The sequence below is a fragment of the Maylandia zebra genome, linkage group LG6, assembly GCF_041146795.1.
Source record: "Maylandia zebra isolate NMK-2024a linkage group LG6, Mzebra_GT3a, whole genome shotgun sequence".
In the NCBI taxonomy this organism is placed as follows: Eukaryota; Metazoa; Chordata; class Actinopteri; order Cichliformes; family Cichlidae; genus Maylandia; species Maylandia zebra.
This window is the reverse complement of record NC_135172.1, coordinates 24325616-24347830: the sequence shown is the minus strand read 5'-3', so window position 1 is coordinate 24347830 and position 22215 is coordinate 24325616. Positions and strand designations below refer to the sequence as shown.

General features: G+C 40.0%; 1 protein-coding gene across 1 annotated transcript; it reads right to left on the bottom strand.

Moving 5' to 3' along the window:
- Nucleotides 1-2692: 2692 nt before the first annotated feature.
- On the bottom strand, nt 2693-20562 carry spock3 (SPARC (osteonectin), cwcv and kazal like domains proteoglycan 3). Its single transcript, XM_004549536.5, has 11 exons — nt 20407-20562; nt 20114-20236; nt 10588-10627; nt 8767-8875; nt 7940-8048; nt 7691-7799; nt 7342-7455; nt 7030-7251; nt 6157-6219; nt 5935-6072; nt 2693-4914 (listed from the first exon to the last, which is right to left on the bottom strand). The coding sequence occupies exons 2-11, from the start codon at nt 20234-20236 to the stop codon at nt 4760-4762; spliced, it is 1182 nt and encodes a 393-aa protein (XP_004549593.1). The 5' UTR covers nt 20407-20562; the 3' UTR covers nt 2693-4759.
- Between the last annotated feature and the right edge of the window lie 1653 nt (nt 20563-22215).

Genomic DNA, 22215 nt, shown 5'->3' with positions numbered 1-22215 from the left:
TAAACACTTCAAAAATAAACCTTACAAGGTAAGGCTGCGAATCATGCAATATGGAGATGAGCACAATGTCCCCTTCAAAATTAATCCCATTTGAGTTTCCAACTTGGAAAAAGATGTAACTTTAGATCCTGGAGGTGTGATTTCATTCAAGCCACTGAAAGACTGTAAAATAAAGCAAACCCTGCAAATCATTCATTTACAGTAATAAAGAGAAGTCCTTCCTTAGTCTAAGAAATTTACAGGATTTTGCAACTTGCTCAACTGATAGGTTAAAAGACCTCCACATAACCTAAAATGGTTATAAAATTGAGATATAACCAATATAACCCTGGTGGGTGATTATAATTTGCACAATAACAATAGCTCATCACAAAAAAAATGTTACAGAGTATTACTTATCCAAGAAACCTGATTTCCGAACATCAAAAGTGCTTCCTGCAATTTGAGGCTTTTCCCGTCAGCTCTCAGTCATCCTGTCTCCCCACACACAGGCAGTCCACTTTTTATTGTTGGACCTTCTCCAACCGCAGACTCTAGTGTAAGGAAGTGGACCACAGAGATGGTATCTCGCCGCATTTCTATGGTCAGCACATAAAAGCACGGAGAGTGTGTGAAAATGAACATTTGATATTTACCCAGTGACTTTCCTGTCTGGAGCTGCTGACAGGCCCTGTGCCAACACATACACACACACACGCACACTATTACCCATCGTAAGTTACTCCGGCCTGTGTACACTGAGCTGCATTGAATAAAATATGGACAATTATTCTCAGAGCACAACCAGTGAAACTAACTTTTACAGATCAATAGTTTCAAATTTCAGCTCCATTTATTCTACACACTCCTCTCTACATGTTTATTTGTTTTATGTTCTGCATGTATGCATGTGTGCATGTGTGCATAATGTGGGTGTGATGTGACTCATGAAACATTCACCTGTTTCTCTCCTACATAATGCAGTAGTGCATTGTGTGTGTCACTCTTGACAGCTGTTGGCTCTCTCTCATGTCCTGGATAAACACTTTATGGCACATGTTGTGTCCTTTTATTGTTTATGACATCATCCAAAAGTAGCTGTGCTGCTTAAAATGTGGAGAAATAATGAACTGGTGAATGAATGAATGCGGTGTGTTTTTTACCACACTTACAAGGGAGGATTAAAGCTACTGGGGGGACAAAAAACAATTTGGTTCAGGCTTTTTTTTTTTTTTCATAACTCTGAGAAAAGTCGTAGCTCGCCGTGGTCGTAGCTTACCGAGAAAAAATAATTCTGCGGCACAATTCTGAATTTAATGTCAGAATTCTGAGAAAAAAAAACAAATTCTCAAAAAATCCTCGAGCATAATCTCCCCTTTAAAAACATGAACCCTCTCGATCGATCGATCGATCGATAGATAACCATTTCCATGAAAGGGTGAACATAGTCTGCATCAATACTTAGGTAGGCGGTACGTGTCAAAGTAAAGGACCAAAGGTTCCCTTGCAGACCATTGCCCAAGGCATCACACTGCCTCTGCTGACTAGCCTTCTTCCCATAGTGCATCCTGGTACCAAGTGTTCCCCAGGTAAATTATGTTACGATGAACGTCATTCATCAGACCAGGTCACCTTCCATTGATCCGTGGTCCAGTTTTGATACTGACAAGCCCATTGTTGGTGCTTTTAGTGGTAGACACGAGTCAGCATGGGCACCCTGATCAATGTACATATATGTGTGTGTGTGTGTGTGTGTGTGTGTGTGTGTGTGTGTGTGTGTGAAGCGCAGCCAGTATTTTGTAATAAATGGGTAATGAATCTCTTTTTTTTTTTGCTTTTTAATTTTGTTTTCTTTCTAGATCCTTACAACCTTGACTAAATTAACAGGAAGACCAACTCCAGTGTGTTGCGTGTTCCCTAGTGTCCATGTACTGAGCTGAAGTCATACAGTAATTTAAAAGGAGTTTTGCTCTGAATAATGATGAGGAAAAATGCAGAACAGGACATATTTTGCAGAAAAGATTGCTCAACAACTGGGTGTTTCACTTGACTTGCGCTAACGTCACACAATCTTCAGCAACACATTTCTTTTCCTAAATTTAAGAACAGAAATGGGGAAGATATGGTATGTTCTTTCAGTTTGAAACTGCCCTTGTCCAGTTTTTTCAGAATTTTTTAAAACTTTTTTTTGGTTTTGTGTTTTTTTAATCTAAGGAAAAGGTCAAAAAACCTGATGCATGATGGGGAGTCACACCAAAGTAATTTCGATATAGAGCCATTTCTTTGTCGCAGGACAGAAAATATATTCAGACTTTTATTTCATATATTTGAGGTTGATTCAATATATTCCAGGTTTATTCAATATATTCGGGCTTTTCCCGAACCTTATCCTATGGTCTGTTTTCCAGAATTCTGTGAGTGTGCTAGAAAAGCTAAGATGATGTCAGAACTGTAAAAACAAATATGCAAACAAACAAAACAAAACCCCACCACAACTTCTTTATTCCTGACAATGTTTCTGTTCTCTGTTTCAGTTCTTATGCTACCCTTTTGTTTTTAGTGGCCCCAATCCTCCTGCACACATACAAGCCTCAGCAGTATCGTTCTTTTCCCAAATATGAGAACAGAAATAGAGAACAGAAACGCTCTCAAAAAGAAACAAGAGCTTTTCTGCGCAGATTCTTGTCCTGCAACACTTGTGATGATGACAAAATTGGTCAATATAGTTTTTATTTCAGCAAATCATACATAGACTGTAAAAAAATGCATCTGTATCATAACCTTTAAACACTATCAGAGCTGTGATGACAGTGTGTGATTGGTTGAGAGTGTCTACAGTGTCTGAGGTCATCAAAATGATTTGCAAGTTGTTACACTCATGAAACGGCACACTTTAAGACCGAAATGCTTTCCAGGTTCATAAAGTGAATTGAAATTCCATGTTAGAGCGAATGAGGAGAGCAAAAAACAAAAGTTAGAGATGGAGAAAAAAAAAACAGTTACATGGCACTTTTAATGTGTTAACATGGAATTTCAACAGATATTTGATCCAAAATGAAGCCAAATGGCAGACTAATCAATAAAAATTAACATAGGAGCTTAGGTGATCCCGGGTCTGCATAGACAGTCACGTGACTTATCGACAATACACATCTGGGATCAGATTCAGTTTTCAACCCTGACACACAATAAGTAGTTTAGAGCAGATCAGATACAAATTAAGCTTTTGAAACAAAGTAAAAGCAAACACTGTAAGATGAACATTGTCTTCTCATATAAAGCTGTCTAAACCAAAGCTTCCTCTAGCCAGTGTATAATATATAAAACATTTTCAAAACCAGCAGAATCTAAGTGTTTTTACGCCTTAACTGCTAAGCATCTCTGTGCTTATCTACATTCTAGCTATCCTATGTAACAAATCAGAAAATCTGAAGTATGGCCTAAGTAACACCATCATAAGAGAGACCCAAAACACATGCCAGACCAAAGTCCAAGTAGTATACAGGCTTAACAGTGAAGCCGCTCTTATGCAGTGTAACGGTGCGTTTAAGTCAGTCCAGAAAGCATGCTTCCCCGACTTCGACCACCACTACAAGGCACACCTTTCCCCTTTAACCTTCGCCCAACATATCATGTCATCAGACCTGCATGGATCTACGTTGTTACTGCTGTGCAGGAGACTTGTTCTGTTACTCTGTGTGCTAACACGTTAAGTCAGAGACTCGTATCTGAAAATGCAAAAACATCAACTGCACGCTATCTTTTAAAGAATTTTTCAGCAGTTTTCTTTGTGCTCATCAACCCATTAAAGGTCAATAAACATGTTTTAATTACATGGATTTGTGGCTGAACCACTTTACAACTTTTTTTGAATTCCTCAAAGGTTTGGCCTCGGGTTCAATAAAAACAACATCACGCAGTATTGGACATGCTAAGACAAATCTGCTTCATCTTCTGTATTCATCCTAAAGTGGATCAGAAACCAGATAACAGTAATACCCCACCAACACCACCACCGGCCACATAGTAATTTGTCTTTCCTTGTTGCTGAGCATTTGATTTGTGTCTCATTGAAAACAGCTAGCACGTCGCTTCTGATTGTTATCCAACTGGCATTTTTTGTTGGTTTTATTTTTTGCCTTAATTCTCCTAATGAAGCATGTCTAACTCTTATCTTGTTTTTCCACACAGTTACAGTCACAGTTACAAATCAAGATCAAAAGAAACCTAAAGAGTGCAATATTCTCTTATCTACATCATCAACATCCCACCTATACAACAGGAACATTTGATAAGGATTAAAGAGGTGGGTGCAGGGGAGAAGATGGAGGAATGAAGAATGGGGGGGGGGGGGAATCTCTTTAACATTGTGCCTTTGGCATCAACACACTCGGGCATCGGAGTGGTGCACAAAGACAGGACACAGACTGGAGGACACGGACTGTCCAATGAAGGGAAAGGTCTTTGCACATGTGACCAAATCCAACGCAGTGGATTGGTTATCGATTAGTCCTTATAATATTCTCTGGTTGGCTGACACACAAGTGAACAAGTGCCATGAACCACTCATATTTTATACTTAAACAGGAACAGAAATCATAAACATTTTTCCAGGAATACTGATTTTTTTTCTAACTTATGAACAAACAATACACAGAGAATAGTCCATAGGCTGTTATTACGATTAAGTATCTGCCCGGGGAGTCACCTAGAAACGTGCAGTTTGACCAAACAAACAGTTTTCTCTTTTTTTTTTTCTTTTTTTTCTTGTTTTTTAAATTTATGACAGGTATTCGTCGTCGTCATCATCATCCTCATCTTCAATGTCCTCATCATCCATACCGGTCTGGTCATTGAGGACAAACGAGTCTTCATCGTCATCAGTGAACAGCGAGTCTCCACTGCCAAGGTCTCCGGAAGATTCCAAAATCACACCTGGAAACAGGAAGGAAACCCAGTTTTGTATCTAATAAAGTCTGATACTTTTATAGGAAAAATGTAATCTATACAGTCATGAAAATGAAAGCTTTCCTAGGACTCTACGCACCCCTGAGAAAAACAAAGTACATCCAGTGATTCAGCAGCTTGTAGAACTACCTTTAGCAACAGTAACTTAAAGTAAATGCTTTCTGTATGACTTTGTCTCTCACATCTTTGTGGAAGAATTTTATACCACTATTCTTTGCAATGCTGCATCAGTTCTTAAGCATTTTTTGAGTGAACATCTGCCTATGTTTACTTCCAAGAAACTACGCCTCTTTAAGATCCTCTTTTTATACCCAATTGTGTGACTGACATGTTCACAATTAATCTGATTAGCTGCAGACAGAGCTGCCCTGTGCTCGAGTTGTCTGGCTTCAAAAAGCTATTACTGTGAGAGCAAAAACACTCATTAACCAATGTGTGACCTCACTATGGCTACTTCTGTCTGTTATTTACAGTCACATAGTGAATGTATTCCACTGACTCTGATAGAAATTTGGTTCAGTGGACTATCTTTGCCTGCACCATAATATTATGGACCAGAACCTCTCTCCCTGTGTGATGCAGCCACACATTTGGAGTCAAAGCCAAAGATATCACCATGACTGCCCAAAACAGATTTCATTTGGCCTTACACTTAAAGCAATAGTGTGGAGATAAGCTTAGGTGAGAAAAATCGAGCTTCGGGATTTTGTTGCCATTGAAAGAGCTGCACTCGCTAGGTTTCCCCTCTTTTCAGTTGCTGTGCTAAGCTAAACTACCTAGCTGGTGGATGTAGCTAAATACTATGGCAGTGGCAACGATCTTCTTATCCAGCCTCCAGCAAATTGATGAACAGAAACAGATGACAGGCTTCATGAGCTTACATTGATATCTGTGATTTATTTCCTCTCCCTTAATTTTTCTCATCATGCTGTGTGTCTCTCATTTTCTTAAACACACACACTTGACACGCTTGGATGTCTTGCCTACCGCAGTCTGCAGGGCCATGAGTGCGTGAGCCAGCCACCTCGTTGCCATAGCGATCCACACACCAGCACTGGCCGCTGCTGCTGTGACACTGGTGGGTCCGATAGTAACCTTCCTCATCACAAGATGGCAAATACTGACCTACAGGAGCGAGCCAAAACACACACCATGAGTTCAGGCCGCACAGCGTTTGTGCACGTATTTGTGATTCTGCGTGCGTCTCACCGAGTAACTTCTTGCCTGCTTGCTTTTTGTTGATAATGGACAGCTCTGCTTTGCATGGGGAATCTGAAAGAGACCGACAAGGGACACACTGTTGACAGACTGCAGAAGTCTGCTTTTCTGGGAATGCGTAAATCTTCCTTCCTTTGTCTGCTTTTGTGCTTTCATATCGATGCTTGTTTGTGTACCTCCTGTGACTCGTGGGTAAATAGTCTCCCTTTATTACCCCAAAACAAGTTTTCATCCCTGGTTTCATACAAATGTGTTTTTCATGCATTTTTTTTGTATGACACTGTTTTGCATTTTATTGTGCTGTACAGACTACAATAATATCCAGTGCTGAGAAAAAAAGGCTGCTGCGACTGAATACAAGGTCTCTCTTATTATTATATCTGTAGAAGTTTGAGACTGAAAACTTAGATCTTGTTTTCAAACCTTTGCACAATTTCAGTTGATTATGGCTTGCTAAAGTGACAGAAGAGACTGAATAGCAAAGTAAAACTGCTACATTAAAGCGATAAAGACGCAGCAGGACAGACATCACAAATCAGTCCATCAGGCAGGTTCATAAGCAAACGGCTAGGTTAAATAATATAAACCACTTTATTTAGGTGGTAAAATTTAAAATGCATTTCAAAGGTTGCTAATAATTTGTCTCTGTAAAGAAAAAGTGAGCATGAACACCAAATTGAATCTTTACCATGTTTGCAATAGCGGACAGCTGAGGTCATCATTTTACTAATTTAATGTAAATGTCTTTTCCAAATAAATCTCGGCAAACTAATATGACTGGGTCCTTGTGTTTCTTCCACTAAGATCTCAGCACATTATTCAGTGCAAACAGTGTTACAGTAAAGAAAACAGGTGTGTCCTTACCTGTGTACCTCTGGAAGCCTGTGCACCACTCAGAGCTGGTTATAAATTTGTCTGCGTTTATATCGCAAGATTTGAAGAAAGCATCTGAGCAGGGCTCATTCCTGTCCAGATAGAGGCTCCTGATCTCTGATTGGTCCAGCTGTAGGTCAAAGTTAGTGTCCAGCCGGGAGAACATCCAACCCAGGGGGTCCTTACAAATAGCTGATGTCCCAACTTCAAACTCTGTGGGTGGGGGGAGATCAAAGAGAGTGGGTGGCTATATTAAGAGTTTTTGTTTATGACTGAGTGTGTCACTAAAGCCAGCCTACTCACTGTTCTTCTCTGGCTTCTGGATCTTGACCCTCTTGTGGTTGCCATTCTCATGCAGCACTCTGAACCAGTCTCTCAGGCGGCTCACCACCTCCTTCAGCTCCGACTCGCTGCACACTGCAGAATAGTGACACTAAAGATTAATGACAGGAAAGTGACACTTTAATGTCCTCCTGCCTCCTCATGGACACCAGGAGTTAAGAGTCAGCTATGGCACAGAAACTCTAAGCAATTTGCTATCGCAACGACCCTTCACCAGGGCAGGAGTTTTATAATAAAGATGGGGCTGAACACCGTGGCAAACCCCACCCAGGCTTGCAGCGTGTGCATTCAAGTGTGCAAAACTGTGTACCTTTCTTCTCTGCGGAGCTCTGTTCAAGCTGAGAGGGACAAGGACACATGCCAGGGCACTTCACAGTAATCTTCTTTCCCGTGATGCATGCTTGGTAGTCTAACTTACACTGATTGAGAGCGACAGAGACAGAAGGGACGAGGCAGAAGAGGAAGCAGAATCAGGATGCATGTCTCATCAGGGGGAAATGAAAAAAGTGCGACTTATGGGTGAGAGGTGATTAGATTATGTGTTTGTGTGTGCAGGCACCTTGGTGGAGTAGGTGTGGCCATCACTTCCACATACAGGCGAGGGGTGAACCACGGGGCACGGTGTGCACTTTGACCCTGGACTCTGGTACAGATTGGCATCTTTAAAGCTGGAGAGAAGATTGAAAAGACTTGTTGTTTTTCACAATCACTGAATATCTGAGTGTTAAAACATGTCAAATGAAGTCCCATTTAACAATGATGCCTTCATCACAGTGCCTCGTCGGGCCCACCCTCCCAGTTTCCTTTAAATCTAAATCTTTTCTAAGCATTTTGGATCTCTGCTGGATTGTCTTGTTCAAAAAAATGAGACGAGGATTTAGGATTTGTGTGTGATTATTTTCTGATTTGCTTGCACACTGTAGTGGGAATTGTGTTGTTGCTAAGAATGGGAAATGGGGTCAGTATGATGTTACTGTCCTCTGCCCAGTCTGCAGTGTCCTAGACAGAAAAACACACACACGTACAAAGCCCATTCATATCACTTGGCAGGACTTTGGGTCCATTGTAAGAAAGCACCAGTGCTGCGGGTAATTGGACCAAACTGTAATGTCACACAACAGTCGCAAGAGAGACTGGAAAACCAGTAAACCAGCTGGAAGAGAAGGAGAACAGCAGCCCCTCTGGTGCTGCTACTTATTATGCCCCATACATTAAAAGAACAAAAAAAAAAAAGCAAAACACAAAACTCTGCTTTTATTTTTTTCCAAAATTCTCTCTCATTCATGTTCCACTTCATAACAGAAACATCTGAAAAGAAAAATAAGGGGCAGCTGGACACACAGGCTTGTTAAAATATCAAGCGTGTGTGTGTGTGTACACTCTTACCTAACTCGCCTCTGGCTGACACAAGTGGCAGTCTTAAAATCCTCAGCCACACACACCTTGTGGCGACTGCATTTGATTTTCAGACAAGGGTCTTTGGCTGGATCAAGGCCTAAAAATACAGAAGAGACATACACAAACATGCTTTTTAACATGTGTATGCAACATTTATAGCCTCTCTATTTACAGTTTCCAATAATTCGTAATACTACGAGCAACGGTTAGCTTTTCCTTTTTGTTGTTTCAAAATCTAGATCAATGGTTCATAGTTAAACGAAGTGCTTCTTTTCACTTTCACATCTCAGTGACGTGAAAAGTTGTTTAAAGCTGAAGTGCATTTGCGTGTGTTTATTTGAGTCGGTATTTATTCACAGAGTACACTGGCCACGTGTCTCCCACACTAAACTCAGAGCCATAATGCCGTTAAGTATCCTTGCAGCTAAAAACAGATGGAAATGGTTTTAGAAGCTACTTCTGATCTTACATCAGCATCCGTTGAGTGTCATTTATATGTGTGCTCTTGTGGAGATCCTCAAACTGATTTACTGTCAGATCACACAGGCAGAGAGGCATATGGCACTAAAGGTGGGGGCTGATTTTGGATCTGAATCTGAAGCAGACGGTATGATCCCTGCCAGTAAAGACAAGCTAGCTGCTTCTGACCCTGTGTCAGCTTTCAGCGAGTCACCTATGAGCAAAACCTAAGGCCCTTAGCTGTTCCCAGAACAGTCTGTGAATGACCTTTGCTCTAAAGAACCTTACTGTAATCCCTGAGCAGCTTTGGAAGATTATCCTGCCTCCACCCACCAACACACTATCTAATGCTATTGTTTGCCTGACATGTCTGTGTGTGTGGATGCGTTTGAGGATACAGCGATAAGTGAGAGTTCATGTCCTGACGTGCCTCGATGTGTGTAAGAGCTTAGCACTGTCAGTAATACAATGGGACATTAGAAGATAAAAGAACAGGAAATCATCCTGTTTTTTTCAGCTGGGTGCTGAGGTTAAAATAATTGGGGATGGCTTACAAGTAAAACCTTCAAAATCTCGTTTTATAAGAAAGAGCCACCATGATGATATTTATACACTGGATATGAGCATGGCTTGTATCAACCTGCACAACAAGCTGGTGGATGCCAAACAGAGTGACAACTTCTATAAGAACAGGAAACTGTTGAAAGTGTATTAATCTTTTTTTTCCTGCTTTAACTGTTCATATTACACTACGTCTGCAGATCGATGCATACATCAAGGGTCCGACTTACTAATGCACTTTAAAAAGAAGGTGCAGTGACACGATCGTGTGTGTTAGACGTGCGAACTTTTTGCGACTGTCTGTGTTGCATATGTATTTCTAGAAGTTCTTTTCTCAAGGTGCAAAAATATAGGAAGATATTTTAAATCAAGTACAAAACCTGATTTACTAACTTTTGTGACACACAATTTACTTCTAATTGCATCAACATTTAATGTGGAATGTTTTTATTCTTGTGTTATTTTTTGCACTTCATATCGAAGTGAACTGAATGTGCCTGTGTTTAGGAAACAGCACAACTTTTGTATTTGGGATTGCACTCACGTGTTATTTTGATCACATTTAGCAAATCTGACCATATGTCTGCAGACTGACGAAGATGCTAAATGTTCATCAAATGAGTCTCTACAAGCTTAACCTGCCTGACATTACCTCCTATATTTCCTAATCACAAAGAACACATGGGCCAAGTTGTAAATATATAGCTATGACTATTCCGTGCTCTTATTTTGATTATTTTAGGACTAACACAGCCACTTCAGTTCTGACTCTTTCTCAATCACACCCACCTTGATCAAAGGGCTTGGATGGAGTCCATGTTCCAGGCTCCTGAAACATATCATGAAAATACTGCTCAGATCACATATTAAGCAAATATTTCACTACACATGATCACCGTACACAGACTACAGATTAAAGAGTCATACAAACCTCAACTTCCTTTATGAGAAAGCATTACGGAAACAGAGAGGCAGGAATTAATTCTGATTAGGTTTAGCACTTGGAGACACACACACACAAGCATACAGTGTCATCCGGTATCATTGAGCATGCTTTGATTTTGTCACGATAATATCGATGTTATGAAAGTAGCTCTCCGTGGATAAAAGATGTCCTTGTCTCACTGTGTGTCAGTGCATGTGCTTTATACTTCTTCATATCACTGAAAAGAGAAATTTGTTTCATGCAACACATGCTTCTACACGACAGTGCAATAGTGGTGCAGCTGGTGAAGCTTTGCACCATTTAAGTTGTGTAAAATTGCTGTTAGTAACTGGATATGATTGAAATAAAAAGGATGATTAACAAATAAGCTAAATTGTGGTATCATAAGAGCACCTCTATAAAAATTTGCAAACTAAGAGATCTTTTTTATGTTCTCTGCATAAGGAGAAGCCTTACAGAGATAAAAATATATAACCCGAAAATATAAGTTTTTTGTGATTCATTTTTATATTTAACATCCTACAAAATGCTCTGCTCTATTAAAATCTTCCTCGGTGTAGTTGAATGAGTCGGTTCATTGCCTGTGAAAATGTTCCCACAGTCTAAAAAAGGAATTCGCAGAGGTGAGCAATTTGCCAGCTTTTAATAGAAGGCCAAGATGGAGACACACCCAGCGGGCGCTGGCTTATGATGCAAATGTAAAAGGAGCTTAAGAACTTGTGAGCTCTGTGTTGTTTTGCTGAGGTCAAAGATCTCACTGTCTGGTCTCTCCCTCTGTCTCTGGGCATCCATTCAAACCCAACACCGCACCGCGGTCTCTCGGATTCTGTCACAATGGTAACCCGTTGTTGTCGTCTCACCTGCCTGCTTTCTGTTGTGTTTATCGTCCACGTTCAGTCACACTCACACACATTACTGGAGATTACATCCGTTACAAGGAATAAACCAAAAATCCAAAAGATTAATGTTTTTTCTCATATGTGTGTACTAGCACTGAACCTTTTAGTCATACATGATGTTTGCATACAGTAATCAAAAAACACAACTCATTTATAAAACTGTCATATTTAGAGTTTCCAGTGCAATCATTACAAACTACAAACTTTCCAGAAAGAACAAAAGCAACAAATGAAACTAAATTTACTGTTAGCAGTTAGAGCTAATTTCAGAGTTTTAATGACAAAATACAATTATGACAAGGGATTTGTGTTTTAAACATAATGGCAATGCAGCTGAAAACACAGAGACAATTTCAAATCCAATTATTCACCCAAGTCCTTTTTTCGAATGACTCTAAAGTCTAAAAAGCAACCACTGACCTCCATGCCACAGATCAGAAAGATAGTTTAAAGATCTTATAAGAACGACTCATTTCAGCACAACTACAATGCACAAAGACCAAAAACTCTCCTTGTGAATTTAGTGATAAATTGTAGTTGGAAATTCATAAATCATGCACTGATGGTTCAGTTCTGTGGAGTTCCTTAGGCTCTTCTTCTTCTCTAAATATGGGATGAGGAATGATTAGGAAGTCGTTCATGTTCTATTTATGACTGGAGTCATTTAAAGCAGAACCACAACACAAGAATGACAAAACCACCTGTGAATACATCAGAAACTGTCCCAGGACCTATGAGAGCGCCTCATACATCAATGGGCTCAACTTGACTTCCAAAGTAGGAAAAACCTCTGCCCCCCAAAACCCCCCATAATGTCAAATTTTTAACTTGGAAAACAGAAGTTGCTTCTGGAAAAAACCCTGACCCTGTGCTGTTGTGGCCACAGCTGGACAAACAGAAAAAACCCATCCCACAGATTTCAAAAGCTGAAGTCTAAAAGCACAAAGTGAAAAACTCCCACAGTACTGATGGAGATGCCTTCCTTAATGACGACCTTCCTCTGCGTACTCAAATGCAAAACAGTGAAGCCGTGCTTGCTTTGTGCAGTACTCTTCAGCATGTGACTGTGATTGGAGGCCACTTTTCTGAAATGGGTTTGCTAAGTGTCTCTCTAGAAGAAGTTACAGCATGACGTTTGCAGTATTAGACATTATGAATGTGAACTAGCTCGCGCATCAGTCTGCTGCACATTAATACATGAATGAAAACGAAAATAACAAGCCATGTGTCTTTACTTCTATTACTCATAATTTCACTTAGAATACATAAATAAGTTTAGGTATGAGTGTATGGCTTCAAAGAAACATTTTTTTTAGTGGCCTCTGATTTCTATGGACACAGTTTCCTCGCGTTCTCCCTCGTACAGAGCAGATTAATTGTGCTGCTGTGATATATTTTGGCCATACATCACTTTGTACATGGAGAAATGCGATGTGGTGCAGTGGTTTGGACGGGCGAGAGATGAATTGTGAAAAAGCAATGACAGCGGAAGGCCAGAGTAACTACAGTTATGAAGCAGTTATTGCTTGGGCCACAGTGAGAAACTACACAACAGCAAAGACAAATGTGCTCCACCAAACACACGTTAAAAACTTAAATGAAGATGAAAGGAAGTTTAAAAAGAAGAAGAAGAAGAAGAAGAAGAAGACAGCCAAGTTGAGCTTTACAGCTCTGGCATGGCAGGACGTTTGGGAATATGAGTGTACTTTTACAAATATGAAGTACTGCAGTGTGCTATTCCAAATTATCTACTTTGGATGTGCTTGACAAGTTTGCACTGTTTTTCTAACATCTTACTCCAGTTCACTTGTATAGATTCACTTAAGATTATCTTAAGTTTTGTTTAAGATTTTTAGCAATCATAGCACACAGTACTGCAGACGGCTTGTATCTGTTGTTACAAACCTGGGTTTTAAGATGGACAGTGATTTTAAATTAGATAGTCAAATTAGGGGTACTGTCAAGTCCAGTTTTTATCATCTAAGGCGCTTGGCAAAGATAAGACCTATTTTATCCAGGCCGCATCTTGAAACGGTAATCCATGCTTTTATTTCATGTCGTTTAAATTACTGTAATGCACTATATTGTGGAGTTAGTCAGCATCTTCTCTCTCGTCTGCAGCTGGTCCAAAATTCTGCTGCACGACTTTTAACCAGAACTCGTAAAAGAGAGCACATAACTCCCGTCCTGGCTTCACTCCATTGGCTGCCTGTATATCTTAGAGTTCATTTTAAAATTCTCATGTTTGTGTTTAAATGTTTAAATGGTCTTGCCCCAACTTACCTCTCTGAGCTTCTGCATCCTTACTCACCCAGGTCTCTCAGGTCAGCTGACAAGCTGCTCCTGGAGGTACCCAGGTCCAAGAGAAAGCTCAGAGGGGACAGGGCCTTCTCTATTGCTGCTCCTAATCTGTGGAACAATCTTTCCCAGCACATTATATCATATATGTCATTATATTATGCTGCTATTCATACTGTCATTATATTAATGCTGCTATCCTGTATATATTGTACATACTATTGTTTGAGTACTTACGATTGTTTTTTTTGTACTTTTTATATTTTACATTTATATTTATTATTGAAACTTGCACCAAGGGAGTGGCACTCCAATTTCGTTGTACTCTGTACAATGACAATAAAGGCTATTCTATTCTATTCTATTCTATTCTATTCTATTCTATTCTATTCTATTCTATTAGAGAGGCCCCTTCACTGTCCACTTTTAAAACACGTCTTAAAACTCATTTTTACCCTTTGGCTTATGACACAGTCTGACCCTGATTTTATTGTTTTAATCTAATGTGCTGATTTTATTGTTTTAAATGTGTGTGTGTTTTTTATATATATATGTTTTACTTATCTTATATTATTATTACTATTTTTCTCATTTTTTTAACATGCTCAATGTATCATGTTTGGCATGTCAAGTGTACAGCACTTTGTGTTCAGCTGGTGGCTGATCTGAAAGCGCTATATAAATAAATTGCTTGCTTGCTTGCTTGTATTTGGACCAATGAAAGAACTGCTCACAGCGACAGAGTTGCTGACCTGCAGTATATGACTAAATGTTGTATCTTGACTTAAACCAATTATACTAAATGTATGAAGGCAAAGCAAATGCTTCTATTTTACTTTTTTTTGTAGTCTATAAGTGACAATGATGTAGAATTATTTACACTGTTGAACTGAAGCTGTTTACCCCAACATCCCCATTATGAAAAAACACAACTTCAACTGTCAAGAGTGTCTCCCTGTGTCTCGCTTCCTTGCCTGCTGTGTGGCGGAATAGGGTCAACTCTTGCTCTTTCTTAGCTCTAATTAATTTCTCCATCTTGTCCTTTATTGTTAATCCTTCTGACCTTCACTACAGACTCTTTGGTACTCTTCACATCGTGTGTCTCTAGCTTCAAATAATAATAAAAAACGCTGTGGTAAAGGTGAGCATCTGCTTCTCTTGCTTAGAGTTACACACACAATCTGAGGTCTTCCTTAGCATTAGGAAAACACACAGAGCAGAGATGAAGCCATATAGTGAGGTATTTGTTTCTGTTCAGGATGTGCCCCTTCCAGCAGTGCAAACTGTGGAGACTGAATAATGAGAACATTGCATTATAGGGCCAGGCCCTCTGGACCAGTCAAGACAACAAAAGTGCTTGCGGTCTGATTCCTTAATGGAATCAACAGACGCACGCACACAAGCACGGACTCACACACACGCACACATGAGCGCACGTCCATGCACAGACAGCTCTGCAAACAAACATACTTATCACCACAGCCCTGACTGCAGTGTCAGAATCTGTCAGCACTACAAAACATCAAATAACTGGAAGAATGCACTTCAGTGCACATGCAACCCGCCACCCACTTTCCTAAAAAACACAGAAAACCTAAAATTCAACAATAGACCTAAAGGTCTCCTGAGTGTGCTCGAAAATGGCAACTTTTCAATTTATCTCTCCATTTGTTTCCACCTCTATTCTTTGCTCTCCCTCATGGTTCTAACAGCCTTTTTTTCCTCATGTGCACCAAATCATGCAAACACAACAGTGTGTGGCTAATACCCTAATTTGCTGCTGTGGGTATCGATTTGATGCGGTTTTATCCGGATGCCTGTAGAAACATTTCCTAGTGACTATCTTGCTTCCGACAACCGCTTTTCTCACCTTTACTTCACATTTTCCCAGATCTGATTTCGGTGCTTCTAATTGCATCCTAATGACCTCCTTTCCTGTCCTTGTTACCTTCCTTCTGATGTCTAACAGGAGAAATATGTAAATTTTTTTCACTGTGCCAGCTCTGCTCGTCTTGCTCAAGCTTGTCGCATGCATGCACTCGCAAACACATACAAATCTACACTGAGGTGCTTTGAAGCGGAAAACGCCTGAAGCTCTGTACCTTTCCTACATCATTCACACTCCACAACACAAACAGTGTAGGACTCTCTCTCACACACACACACACACACACACACACACACACACACACACACACACACACACACACACACACACAGAGAAAACACAGAGACAGGAGCGACTACAAAAAGGTATAATCTGCTCTTATGAGAGTGGCCTACACAGGATGTTATTTTCCTCCTATAATATACCGCACAATAAATTGGCGTGAATGTCATCACGCATCACTCATCGTGTTTTTCCTCCAATTGTTAACAGTCTCTTTGCTCTGTGCCAGTGCTGCAAGCAGGCCAAGGTCCAGCAAGAGAAGCAGAATATCTAAAAACTGAGATGGCACCAGTGCTGAATAAGACAGCCCCAGGCCTCCACAGCCACCCTAACAGGACTTAACAGTTAACCAGTGGCCAAAATCCCATATAGTGCACTTAGCATGAAACCCACTTATGGCTCTTGCTGAAAGATGTAAAAACAATAAAAAAAATTTTAAAAAATACAGGCCTGACATATAAAATGAAAATCACAGGAAAAAAAAGTTGTGCACAGAATCCCAGTGCACTGGTGGAAGAACTGTGTATGTTTCACTATTTAAAAAAAAAATCCTTTTTAGCTTTTAATTTGTTTTAAACTATTTTCAACTTTGTTCCATTTGTTTTTATTGCTATTAACTTCAGCCACCTCTTATCACCTTTCATTTTTATGGAAATTGGTGCAGAGATTTACTGAAATAGGTAAACTTACAAGTGAAAAGGAAAAATAATTTGTACAATTCTAACGTGCTTGAAAGTCATTGTGTGGTATGACCAGCTTTATTTTTCAAGATGATCCCACACAGATGGATCAACTGCAGGGCCAGATGTATCTCTCATAACTTTTAGATACTGTTCATCTGCTGTAGATTCTTTTTAAGGCTTGCCACGTCTTCATTTGTCTTCCACAGTTTCCTCAAATTTATTTAAGTACACACTGCACACCTGTTGTGACACACCAAGTTGTCGGCTAGTGTCTCTTTGGAATTCACCTTGTTGGTGCAAAAATACAATTTTATATCTGTAAGTTATCTTTGGCATTTTTCATAAATTCAACTAAAGAAACAGGAGCAAATTCCCTGTTTTTACGACAGGCTGCTACTAACAAAGTGCTTAAACATACAATTGAAAATCGGTTCTTTGCTAAGTCGTTTGCTTTGTAGATACAACTGGCTCAAACCTCGAGTTAGGTGCTTTTTTGTATAATTGATTGACTCATAGGTCAGTGTTAACAAACAAACTAACAAATAAAATATAAACATTTTACAGTTACAGGGACTAGGTTGAAAATGAGTGAAAAAGCAGCCAATGTCCAATGAAAAACTTTGAAAGACCAGAAAGACTGAAGAACTATTAGTCAAGACCATTAAAAAAACCAAAACCAAGAAAGCCTGGATCCTTGGTAGCACAATGTAAAGAAACGCGGGGTGGCTTTTGCGTAACTGCAGATGCACACAAGGATTTGTAACACTCACAACATTTAAAGTTAGAGAAAATGTTTAAGATAACCTAGCCTGCTATTTGGTCATTTGACAAAGTCTTATGGGAATATTTTTTCATTTGTGGTCCTTTGTGAATCTTTGACAGCTATGGAACAGTTAAAAGACAACTTCATGCATTGCAATCACATGACTTTAATTAAATAGTCTTTGAATCCCTGCAGGGGAAACCCCAACTTTAAAAAAAAGCTGATGTAACCACTTCCTGTATAGAAACATTATGTAGGCCATGTCTCCAAAACAAAGTTCATATGTATTCACAAGTTGTGCTCGATGTCTTGTGACAGTCGGTTGCAGCTTTCCTGTGCTGCTTGCTGGCCCCTCGAGCTCTAACCTCTGTACAGCGAGTGCACACAGTATGTGACAGCAGCGTGACGCTGCTGAAGTGATTGTGTTCCTTAATGCATGACTATATCAGTCAAATTTCCATCACCTCTAACTATAGTGCATCATCATTAGCACAGAAACAGAATCGGAAATTAGACTCCAGAAGCACTGCACAGGTGTTAATGATCTACAAACACAGCAAGCCTAACAACACATGTGTTTCATCTAGTTCCAGATAGGTGCACTGAATATGATTTTATTTCTTTTTTTAAAAACTTCGATTTTAATGGACCTATATTTGGATTGTTGGATTTCAACCACAGTGTTGAAATGCATACAAAATATCCGAAAGGAAAGATGAATAGATTGAACATAGCTGCTTTATAAAATGCACAGATACATTACTGCGTGCAACAGTGCAAAAAAGAAAAAAAACAAACAACAAAACCACACAGACAGACAATTTGGGACACAACCTTAAAACGGGAAATGAAAGGCACACATGTATATACAGAGCATTCAGTACTTTTGCACTCCACCTCTAACTCTAATGCCTGCTGAGCCTCAAGGTTAAATCACACAGATGTGAATGCACACGAAGCTTTCAGCTCACCGACAATCATTCTACATGCTTTCATGTTTCCTTTCCACTCTCATTACTCTGCCGCTTCTTCTCACCTGTCTATCTGTCCATCTATCTATCAATTCTTATGCATTAACACAGTAACAAAGCTCTGCTAACTTTCTTTCTACCGCCTTCTTGTAGCTCAGGATGTCAGATCATCCTAAATAGCACACGGTGCGCAGTTAATCACATTTCCTCTCTTCTTGGTTCTGACACTCTATTTGGATAATCCAAATCCTGTTCAATAGTTGGACCTGAATGTATCACATGGCTCCACCTGAGCTGATGGGATCTCACACAAGTGTGACTGGCAGAGAAAGTGAGACAAATAAGTACAAGTTACATAGAAAGCCGTGTATAAAAAACAGCACTTTCTCTTAGCTTTAAAAAAAAAAAAAAAATACATTTCACTTGCGCTTTTGTTGCTCTGCCTCTCTGTCGGATATCAAACACGTCAAGGACCTTCAGGTAACAATTCCCAGTGCATTTGTTCAGCAGTGTGGTAAAACCACTCAGAGCTGGAGTACATTTTTTCTATCATGTTAAATCTGTTTGTTTTTCAGTCACTGAGGTACAGTACATAAAGACTGTTATGTGCAGACATGCTTATTTTCATATATCTCATCTTGTGAGTGAGAACAAGTTCAAGCCTGCACAAATCAGTCCTGGTGTGGAGCCATTTAATCTGTGCCTAGAGGGAAGACGTGTTTTTTTTTAGCAAATACACACCACCTAAACTCTATTGGACTATTTCCAGTTTTTTATCTGTATAATACAGATGTTATGCCTTTAATTACAAGCTAAAAAATCTTTAAGTATTGCTCAAGGTAAAAAAAAAAGTATTTCCATTACTGTAAAGAATGACAGTTGTTTATGGGACATATGCATGCAGCCTGGCAGCAGGACCACATGGTCAGAGGCTACTGGTATGTGCCATGACAATCAGTGGCGGCATTAACTTCACTAAGTGGCCCTAAATACCCACGTCAGGTTAATCGTGGCTGACAGCACCTTCTTGAAGTCAGCTAGTTAAGAAGCTGTTAAAAGAGGAGACCAAAAGGCGCACAACACATCGCGTTATATTCCTTTAATATTCCCACAGGGACCCACGGTGTGTGGGTTTAAAGTGGACTCGCTCTACATTGTTCATCTAGGCCTTGCTGCTGCTGACTCTCTCCTCATACCTGCTTATTATAATTAGGCCCCTTTTTGGGGGGACTCTGTGGTGCCTCACAGACTGCTCTGCGCCTTTGTGATTCGCACAGGCCTCGGCTATCTCTGCTAAGCAGGGACTGCTATCGCGGAAACACACTCACAGGCAAGGATCATCCCAGCATCGCTATTAGTGTATTTACTGTCTCAGCGGAGCGGCTGATGAACGTGTGACAAACGGCACAACGGGCCCCGTGACGCGGCGCTTGGACACAACGACAAAACGAGGAGCGCGTGATCACAAACCAATGAGGGTGGCTAGAGGGAGAGAAAAGAGGGGGGCTGGAGCGGGGCGTAAATGAGATAATGTGGAGTTGGGGTGGTGGGGGCGATAATAATATAAGCCTGAAATGTTACTTACATCTCTGAATTTATCCCATTTCCCCGTGAGCCACTTATCATCCAGAAAATTGCCGCTCTCGGAGCGAGCGGAGACGTGTCCAAAGGCGACGGCGCACACACACAGCAAGGCGACGCTCAGCATCTGCGGACACACAACAGCACACACAGATAGAGAGAGGACATTGGGTCCGGCTGTAGGACACCGCAATCGCGCTGAAACAGAAGCAGTTCAATCTGCGTCGCATCTGCGACGAACGCTGAGCGTCAGCTCGGTAAATATCAACACGGAGCTTTCTGGTGGTTTTTTCCTACCTTGTCGCATCAGCTGCTCTCCAGACTGTATGTGCTCGCTGCCGTTCCTGTCACTAGTAATAGCAGCCTCTCCTCCCTCACCGTCTCTCCGCACCGGCTGTCTGTGCGCAGCAGAAAACGGGAACGCGCTCGGATGCGTGCACGAGCTCTGTGTCTTTTTCTGTTTTTTTGTATCCGCGCGTAGCAGACGCTCCTGATTGTTGGATGTGGTGCTGCTATCAGCTAAAGCGATTTCCAGTGATTACCGCTTACGAAAACTGTAGCGCTGGTCTTCAGTATTTACAGTTTTGTGCAAGAATCTATTGTAATTCGCACTCCAACCATAAATTACTGTCAGTATCTATGATGTACATTTTCTTGTATACTTTTTCAATTAAATACAAAAAAGGAGGTAAAAACAAACACATTTAAAAAAAGATCTCTTGGGAAGAGCAGTTCATGTGCAGTTCTGATTTGGACTGTTCCAGCAGTCAAATAAGGCCTACCGCAAACTTCGCTTTGCATGTTTTTAAAGGGTAATGATGGCTTTTAAAAAGGTAGATTATAATATTCATATTCAGTTGTTCCCACAAAGAGTTTTAAAAATGAAATCCCAAACATGTCTTTAAAAAACCCTAATTTAATAAAGTAAAACTGTATTTTTCAGAAAATGTCATGTATGAGCGTAAACTCTATCTGGTGCTGTATATTAATGGGATTAATATTAGGCTAATAGCACGAGATAAAAGGAGAATTTAACAACAATCTTTTTTCTTCTTTTTTTTTAAAGTAATATATGTGAAATTTTAGTAAAATTGTGACTGTGTTTTTTTGGTTGTAAAAAGAAATAAATTTTCTTTTAAAAAAATATGCAAAAATCATGTTTATTAGGCACAATTTTTTCATGTTATTTTACATTAGACAAGTTAACTCACAGACTAATTTAGGTAATTATATTGATATTCCATGTATTTAAAATAATGGGAACATTCTGTAAATTTTTTAAAATTAAAATCCTGTTAAAATACAGATTTCATTTACAGTGTGCGTTAAGTAATCTAATCATAAAGGAAGGTTGCAGAGACATTTTATATTTTGTAAAAAGGATAATAAAAGTAATTATTCGAATTAAAATATGATCAAAAATGAATTCAAAGAAAAAGAGAAAAGTGTTTTCTCCCAAATAAATCAGTCTCATCAGTGCTGTTTGCCCAGGAGTGATGTGTGAGAGAGTTTCACTCCAAGGTCAGCTGAAAGGTCAGAAATTCCCCCAAATGAACCACTCTGCATAATCTGTGGGTATGGGTGGAGCCACTCTCTGTTAGGTTAACCCCAATTTTGAACATGCAAAGTCCAAGATCTTCCTCACAGTGGCTCTCTGTGTGGGGCAGTACTTTTGGTTTTCAAAGAACATCTCAGGACCACATTGTGGCTTTATTGTTATGGTTTACAGCTATATGATGGCTCATACCTTGCCTCCATAGTGTAGTGGTTAACACATTAGCTTGACAAGAGAAAGGTTGCTGGTTCACTTCCAGGGATTGTGTGAGGAGGGGCATCCTGCTGTGGTGAACCTTTGTGACACGGGAGCAGCTGAAAGTAGCCTGATGGGTGGCACATTTAAAGGGACAAAAGGAACCAGCAACAAACTATACAGTTGTTGAGTTAACTATCCTCTGCAGGATGGCTCTTTGAGAAATGCTCCATGTGACTGAAATGACTGAAGCAATATTGTTTATAATAATATATACATTATTTAACTGACAGTTATTCCAGTGTTACCTTTGGCTCATCGCCAGTCCATCATAATGGCATCACAGAGAGACGGGC

Bases quoted from the DNA above. Each gene is read 5' to 3' on its own strand.
- spock3 (XM_004549536.5), bottom strand. From the start codon at position 20,236: ATGCTGAGCGTCGCCTTGCTGTGTGTGTGCGCCGTCGCCTTTGGACAC. The intron at 8,049-8,766 runs GTAAGAGTGTAC...TCTTCTCTCCAG, and splicing joins GTCAGCCAGAGGCGAGTTAG to CTTTAAAGATGCCAATCTGT. The intron at 6,220-7,029 runs GTAAGGACACAC...GGTCTCTTTCAG, and splicing joins AGGCTTCCAGAGGTACACAG to ATTCCCCATGCAAAGCAGAG.